Here is an 8,156-nt window from a genome sequence, read left to right as displayed (position 1 = left end):
CCCAATGCTCATCCACTTTGTCTTTTGTTTTTTTCCTTAGTGTCATTTTCTGAATTCAAACTATAGTGACCGATCAGTATCTCCCTATAGTCCTAAACTATACACTATACATTATACACTTCCCATAATAATCTTTCGGCTCTAAAGTTATAAACTCACATTAAAAAACACCTTCACTACTATGTTCCCAGTTCCTACCTACGTTCTTTGAAAATAGTACTAAGTTTTTTTAGGACCAAGCACGCAAAAAAAAAAAGAGACATATTCGTTGGTTCTCATTCTCTCTCACATTCACACTCACACTGTTTATTATTATTTTTTTAAAAAAAAATAAAGCAGTAAATTATCCAAATATATGAATATAACGCTAGCCAAAAAAATCATTTAGACAAATTAATTATTTAACAACTTGCTACATCAAAAGATGATTGATTGTTTGACAAAACGTCTAAAAGAATTTGATATTTTTATGCGTAATTTTAAAGTTTTATTTCTTTTTTATAACTATTTATATGTATACAAAAATCAGTCATTAAATTCAACCAGTTATATAAAATATATATTAAAATATAAAATATGTTAAAAATAAGTTAATACCACATATATTCATGCACAATAACTTAATGATTAATTTAGTAGCTGATTTTTTTGTGTGCATGTAATGTTTTTATTTTTATAATTTTGGATAATTTTGGTAGTTGATTCTTTATTTTATTTTACAATTTTTTAAACTGAATTTGCCTTGATATAAGCCAAAGAAACCAACCCAAATATTTTTTTGAACTCACAACACGCTTCTCTTCACCAAGACGTGATGCTTTTCCAGCAGGTCTAAGAGTCCTTGTTGTTGATGATGACCCAACATGGCTTAGGATCCTTGAAAAGATGCTCAAGAAGTGTTCCTATGAAGGTTTTTCTTCTTGCTACTCTTTCTTTCAACTCATCACTAACTATATATGCCACTCTTCTTATCTTATTTATATATTATGTGCTAAGTTTGAAGTAATAATTAATTGTTGCGCTATGGACTATGCTTCTCCAAAATTGATAATATGAAATTTTTTTGATTGTCTTTAATGATATTTTTGGGTCTAAGTTACTATCTGAATTTTACTGTGTTATGTTAATAGAAAATAGAATAATGTTTTTTTTTTCTCTTTTTTTCGTCTAACATGTTAAAATTGAGAACATTTTAATATTTTTCCATTTTATTTAATCTCTTTTTTTAAAAAAAAATCTTTTTAAGATTATTTTATGTTGTTTTTTACTTGAAAACTTAGTCATTTGAGGTTTCAAGATAAGTTTTATTTTATAAGAAACGAAAAAGTTGGGTAATTGAAATCAGAACAATTTATAAGTTAGTGATTCTATTCTCTGTTACCATGTTTACTAAAAGAAGTTCTCTTTTTGGAACACTATGCCATTTGGATAATTGATGCAGTAGTATAGGCATCTGAGTTTAGCTCTTACAAAATTAATTTGAATAAATGAAATTGTGCATGATTATTGGTGGGTTTTCTTAGAAAGACAAATTTAGCATTTCTTTGGTAGCAAGCAAAAAGTTTCATACATACAAGGGGTCATAGAGACCTTAATGTTTATATATATTTTAGAAATGAACGAGTCTAACTCAACCATAAAAGCTAACTCATGGTGGAAGGGTTATTTGATGTTTATCTCTTGGCGATTCGGAACTCAACTCAAACAACATGCATTATGTTCTTAAGTTGTGCTCAAGGAGGAAGATAAAAACTCAACCTCATTATGATTGCTTCCTTGATTTGCTTCAGTGACTACATGTTGTTTGGCGAGGCATGCTCTACACTTGCTTCGCGAAAGGAAAGACGGGTATGATATAGTGATCAGCGATGTGAACATGCCTGACATGGATGGATTCAAACTTCTAGAGCATGTTGGACTTGAGATGGATCTTCCTGTGATTAGTCAGTTCTCTATCGAATAATACACTTGAAAAGTTCTTCATTCAGTTCTAAAAATCATTTGATTGAAATTTGCAATGTTGTCTCCAGTGATGTCTGTTGATGGAGAAACAAGCAGGGTGATGAAAGGTGTTCAACACGGAGCATGCGATTATCTGCTTAAGCCTATAAGGATGAAGGAACTGCGAAACATATGGCAGCATGTCTTTAGGAAAAGGATACACGAGGCGAGAGAATTCGAGAGTTTTGAAGGTTTCGAGAGCATTCACCTGATGAGAAACGGATTGGAGCAATGCGATGATGGGAACCTGTTTGCCCTTGAAGACATGACCTCAACTAAGAAAAGAAAAGATGCAGATAACAAACACGATGACAGAGAATTGATAGATCCATCATCCACAAAGAAAGCTAGAGTAGTTTGGTCTGTGGATCTTCACCAGAAGTTTGTTAAAGCAGTGAATCAAATTGGATTTGATAGTAAGTTTTCTTAACAAGGTTGTAAGATTTTACAGTACTCAATAGTTATGTTTAAGTAAATATAGTAAAAAAAATTCATGATGAAACCTTTCTTTTTGGCAGAAGTTGGTCCAAAGAAAATACTAGATCTCATGAATGTTCCTTGGCTGACTAGAGAAAATGTTGCAAGCCACTTGCAGGTGATGCTATGTTTACACTTATATCCTTAAGCTATTTAAATCTGAGATAGAAACATGTATAGTAACACTTTTTTTCTCCCACTCAACAAGAATATTTTTGTTGTGCAGAAGTATCGGCTTTACCTAAGCCGGCTTCAAAAAGAGAACGATCTGAAGTCGTCTTCCTCAATCGGAATGAACCCGGATTTAGCCGCAACAGATCTAGGGAGTTTTGTTGGAGTTCAGAACTCAGTGAGCAAGAAACAAAATGATGTTTCAATTGACAGCTGCAGTTATTCAGAAGGAGCACTGCAACTTCAGAACATGGAAACCAAAACTCATGAAGGTAGCAGTGATCCAAACGGAACTATTTCTCCGCCTGCCACTACAGAAAAAGGAAGAACTATGATCAGAAACTTTGTTTCCGAGAAAAAGATGAGAAAGAACCAACCTTTTGACTCTCTTGAGCCGGAAGGAAACCACACAGCAGTAATTGATTGCTCCATTCCAACACAATTCTCTTGGAATGAAGTTCCAGAAATTCAACTCAAAGATCACAAGCCACTTGTTCAGTTAGAGGGTAACTTAAGCCACAAGTTTCCAGTAACAGGTAAGAAGCACCAAATCCAAGTTGATCATCAATCACCATCAATTGGTTCGATTGGTTCTCCATCTTTGACAGGGGAGGAGGTCACGGCATGCATCAAAACAAAACCTTTGTGTGCAGATTACAAGTGTGAATACAAGAGTTCCGTGAGTTCGATAGGATCGGCAGTTGACAACAACACGTTCCCTATTGAACCAGGAAGCCTTATGATGAATGATCCATCAACAGCACCAATTTCAACTACAAATTCGGGATTGAAAACACAAGCATCTAACCTCAACAGCATTTCGGATATGGAATTTTGCCAGAGAAACCTACTTTTGGATGCAGTTTCGCTACCGTTGGACGATGATCTGCATTTTAATTGGCTACATGGGGAATGCTCTAACATCAACTTCAGCCTGCAGAACATAGGGTATTATGATCCAGGGCTTATTGCAGAAATTCCAACTCATTACTATGATTCAGCAGCAGATTATGCAGTCATAGATCAAGGTCTATTCATATCATGATCTGTCCCTCTGCCCCTTCCCTTCCCCTGCATCTTAAAAACAAAAACTCAAAACTCATATGCGTGAAAGGACAATTTTTTAATGTTATTGTGATGTAGTCTAACTATATTATTTTAAAGGGATTTCAATTATGAGGGTTAGGGTATTCTTTATCCAATGATTAAGGATTTGGGTAGTGTAAGCATATATTAAAAAGTTGGTGATGATGAGTGATTACAAACATTAATCTTAATTAATAAGCTTGCTTCACTCTCATGTTTTACAACTTTGGATTAACCGAAGTATAATAAAGGCCTGAATATTTTCCCATGTAAGTTAACCTCTTATTTGGTCTACAATACAACTATTTTTTTTACTTTATTATTTTTATGCCAGAAAATTTACATTTTATCCCTTCCTAGTTCAAAAACTTATTCATATTCTAGAATCTATAGATATAACTAGAAAACTAAGACTAAAATACAAAATTTTCACTTCTGTGAAACTACACATCAGAAAGATAAAATCTGCTGATCATTTTCACTGATACAAAGTTGAAGTCACCGAAAATTGAGTGGACTCAGTATTGTGTTAGACAGCATGATCTAAGTCAACACAAGGGTCAATATTACCCTTCAATGCTGAATATTTGGAGAAGCATTTTCTCGTGTGATCTTTGTCATTGAAGTTACTGAGTGCCTTGTTGATCGGTTGAGTTTTTCTGTAGCACGATTGGAATTGTTGGTGCTGATTGGAGGCTTCCATGAATTTCCAAAGCTTTTATGTGTCACTGAGGTCTGAAAAAGGATAAATATTTAAATTAGAATAGGAACATTTCCCGTAGTTAAAAGAAAATATAACATTAATGTTTAATAGATCATGTGGGAATAGTGTAAGATGGTAACTGAGATGGTAAATAGTGTATAGATAATACAAGCTATTGGACTATCGAGTTTATCTCGGTACACAGTTTATAGCATTTTCGCAACATTAGAAGTGAATGGAAACACACCTTTTGGATCTGATTACTAGGCGAGCACGATGCACCATGCCCGTCCTGATTTAGTTTGGGTTTAGAGCCACTGCTCTGCCCCAGCTTGAAATCATGCTTTATGTTATTCTGCTGTAAAATCCAAATTAAATATGTCAACTCAGTAGGCACAGGTAGTTACAAACTAATCAACTTCTTAGGAGAAAAGAGAGGGGTTGCTATTGCCGTTGAGAACGAACAACACATGATTGAAAGAACATCCGATAATACTGCTTATATATCAGATCATATTCAGTTCTTACAACTAATTGATTTACATAAGATCTCATATTGGCTTATACAGTTATGCCTCTAATGAATCAATAATAGTTCAAAGATCATAGTAGCAGAAACCTTATAAATTACTCACCTCGGGTGTCCTTTGAAACTGAATTTTCTCAACTTCTTTGTTTTTGATTCCATACACCCTTTCAAGGAACTGAAAACAAAGAAATGGAAAAAGAAATGTAAGTATGACCTTTAGTGGTGATGATGAAAAGAAATCATGGCTAAGGTATAAAGATATGAACGTGCCTCTTTGCGTTTTACTGCTCTTTCTTCACTTCTGAATGTAAACGGTGATGACATGGTAGGGGGTCGAGGAATAATTTTGTTGCTGCTAGAAGATTTCATGCATCTGTTGCAAAATATATGAAAAGAAAAGGCATAATAAGATCGCCACATTGCCTTGAAGGTAAACTTTACACATTCTTATGCACTCGAATTTATCAATTTGAGATTTACATTCGCAAAACAGGCATAAAACATCTCTAATGGATCACACTTATTAGGACAACATGTTTGTTCATAAAAGCAGTAGCAGCCAGAGAGTTGCAAAATGTAGCAATCAACAAAGTGCCCATTAAACAATATTAGCAACTTTAAAAATGCACTTACTCAGAAGAGGCAGAGGGAAGTTTCACATTCGCAGCAACACCTCTAGACACAGACTTAAGTACCTCTTCAGTCCTGAGACAGAAAACATTTTCGTGTTAGTGAAATTTATTAACTCCATATTAAGCAGTAAAAGTAGCATATTATTAATTCAAAAAAAAGGTTCAAAAGACAAAATACCTTCTTCCTGGATAAGGTGGATTTTCTGAATCTTGATTCGAGAAATCATGAGACACCTAAAGGGAGTGGATAAAAGAAATCTCTTCAGTAGTCAAACATTTAAATGGTATCTTGAAAAGGAGTATATTTCATTCTCAGAAAAGCCACAGATATAAATATGAAGAGTTAATACCTTAGTTGATATGTTAGATGCCAGTGAACGAACTTTGGGAATATTGCGCAAACTACAATGATTCCTTTCAATTCTTTTATCAAACACTGAAGTCATTTCAGTTGCTTTGCCTGTGCTAGAAGGGAGATTGAGTGATCTGCGGAGTGAGCTTGAAGTTGGCCTCTTCTCCACAGAGCCTTCGCCTGGCTTCATACCCTTCAATGTGTGATTTACAGGTCTAGGTTTAACAGCTGCAGTAGCAGTAGCTGTCATACTTGTTTTATTGGCACCAGAAGGACCGGTTAGTCTCTTCTTCTCAATTGAAACTTCAACAGCCTTCTTACTTTTCAAGGCGCTGTTTACGCCATTTCTGGATTGTGTATCTGTTTTGCTTGTTTCACCATTGCCTGAGGAAAGATTGATGGACATGTGGAGTGACTGTGAAGTTTGCCTACGATTCTCAGTCAAGATGCTGATTGACTTCTTTTTTATTCCACTTCTAGGAGGCAATGCTTCCGCAGCCTTCCTTTCATTAAGAGTATGAGAAAGCTGCTGGGGGGTACAAGTTTTAGCTGATAATTCTGGCGAAGAATTTACTTCTGTTCCTTCAGTAGGCAAAGGCAAAACTTGCGGATCAGCGACACCCTGCAGCATTAATTGGAGAAATTTTCATTAGAGTGGCTGCAGTTACAAATTTACTCGCTGGAATAAATACAAAGAAATCAGATATAAAACAAAGAAAGAAATAAGAAAGAAAACATTTACATGATCAGACTTCTTCGCTTCTCCAGGGAGAGCAATATTCTGATGGATTTCAATTTGATCATGCTGGTTAGAATCATCAGTAATGACACAGCTTTCGACATTAAGGTTTGTAATAACGTGAGTATACCCGTCCCCTTCTCCATGCACATTGGAAATGCCTGAATCACTTTGTCCAGCATCAAGGTTATTTCTACTGGTACAATCAATAACAACTTGGCAATCATCAGCTTCTTTGTCTGGCTGTTCATCTGAAGTCACAATCGCATCGGCACTTGACTCGGCAACATCTGATGAGTCATTGCAATTTGATTCCAGTGTTTCTGAATTGAATGTTCCTGAAGCTTCATTAGCTTCTTGAGCCAAGACAGCCTGTTTCTCCGCAGCCTTCCTCTTGTAATGAGCCTCGAAGTAGGCCTTTTTCGCAGCAACAGAACCTGGCTTGGAATATTTCTCGGCCTCCTCCACATAACGATTGCTTGTGAACGATGACCATCTCTCCCAATTCAGACTTTCTGACAAAAACCTCCCAAAAGAAATAGATTCACCAAGTACCCTCTTGGAGTCCCCCTAAAACCAAAAGATAAAAACTAAATAACTAAGGTAAATAATAAATACTAATTAATAATTGCAATTGGCAAACTCATCATAGACTAAAAAATTCAAAATTTTCACACACATGCATCAATTTTTTTTAAGGGATTATTCTTAATAGAACAATTCAACAACAATCAACGAATTTTTACCGATTGGTTCCAATCGTCATTAAGAGCAATATGAGGTGATACTGCAGAATAATCCACAAACTGAGCGATGGAAACCATGGCGAAAATATAAAAAAGAAGATGGCACCGGAAAGTTACCACAGAGATGATAGCTAACAAGTTCACTATATATATGAATCAAATTTTTGCCAATTAAAGACTGTAACAGAAATCGTTGAGTGTATGGGGAAAAAAAGGAAAATCCATTCTAATAAAATAATAAAATTAAAAACACAAACAAACCTAACAAAAAACGGTTACACTGTTCATACACTAAAACTTCTCCTTCACTGAATTCTTCTGGTTCCTTTGTTTTCTCAACAACCAAAAACACTAAATGATAGCGGATTCACAATCTTCTAATTGTAACAAAACAGAGCCATAATAAATAAAATCAATAAAAAATTAATAAAATTATAGAACTAGGCGCGAGAAAGATGAGATTTTGAAACAAAAATAAAAAAGGTTTACCTCTTGAGTGGCGGTGGAAGTTTCCGACGGAGCCGAGAACGAACGAAAGAGAAAACTGGTCGATTCAGCTGCCATTCACAAGGTTTGTTTATTAACTAATCTTCTGACATTAACAACGAGAGTGATATGAGAATGCGACACTGAACTGCAACCGTGCTATAAGCGGTTCAAACTTCAAACTTCAAACCAAAGTCTTAATGGCATGCGGAAAAATAAATTATTCTTTTTTTT

The 8,156-nt window shown here is 35.1% G+C and overlaps 2 protein-coding genes across 4 annotated transcripts; one reads left to right on the top strand and one right to left on the bottom strand.

Moving 5' to 3' along the window:
- Positions 1–799: 799 nt before the first annotated feature.
- LOC107469001 (two-component response regulator ORR26) lies at positions 800–4,057 on the top strand. Of its 2 annotated transcripts, XM_016088381.3 has the most exons (6): positions 800–910; positions 1,791–1,943; positions 2,031–2,417; positions 2,520–2,596; positions 2,705–3,185; positions 3,258–4,057. In XM_016088381.3, exons 1-6 carry the CDS (start codon positions 886–888, stop codon positions 3,692–3,694), a joined length of 1,560 nt encoding a protein of 519 aa, XP_015943867.1. In that variant the 5' UTR covers positions 800–885; the 3' UTR covers positions 3,695–4,057. The 2 variants fall into 2 exon arrangements, with proteins under 2 accessions (XP_015943867.1, XP_020988071.1); XM_021132412.2 differs by having other exon boundaries at positions 2,705–4,057.
- LOC107469000 (protein WVD2-like 7) lies at positions 3,998–8,099 on the bottom strand. 2 transcript variants are annotated; one of them, XM_021132416.2, is made up of 9 exons: positions 7,926–8,099; positions 6,694–7,260; positions 5,950–6,573; positions 5,778–5,833; positions 5,601–5,672; positions 5,238–5,340; positions 5,074–5,142; positions 4,686–4,793; positions 3,998–4,470 (listed from the first exon to the last, which is right to left on the bottom strand). In XM_021132416.2, the coding sequence occupies exons 1-9, from the start codon at positions 7,998–8,000 to the stop codon at positions 4,309–4,311; spliced, it is 1,836 nt and encodes a 611-aa protein (XP_020988075.2). In that variant the 5' UTR covers positions 8,001–8,099; the 3' UTR covers positions 3,998–4,308. The 2 variants fall into 2 exon arrangements, with proteins under 2 accessions (XP_020988075.2, XP_020988073.2); XM_021132414.2 differs by having other exon boundaries at positions 4,000–4,470; positions 4,686–4,796.
- Between the last annotated feature and the right edge of the window lie 57 nt (positions 8,100–8,156).

Source organism: Arachis duranensis, chromosome 10 (assembly GCF_000817695.3).
Source record: "Arachis duranensis cultivar V14167 chromosome 10, aradu.V14167.gnm2.J7QH, whole genome shotgun sequence".
NCBI lineage: Eukaryota > Viridiplantae > Streptophyta > Magnoliopsida > Fabales > Fabaceae > Arachis > Arachis duranensis.
Note: the sequence above shows the minus strand (reverse complement) of the source record. Positions and strands in the feature narration are given on the sequence as shown.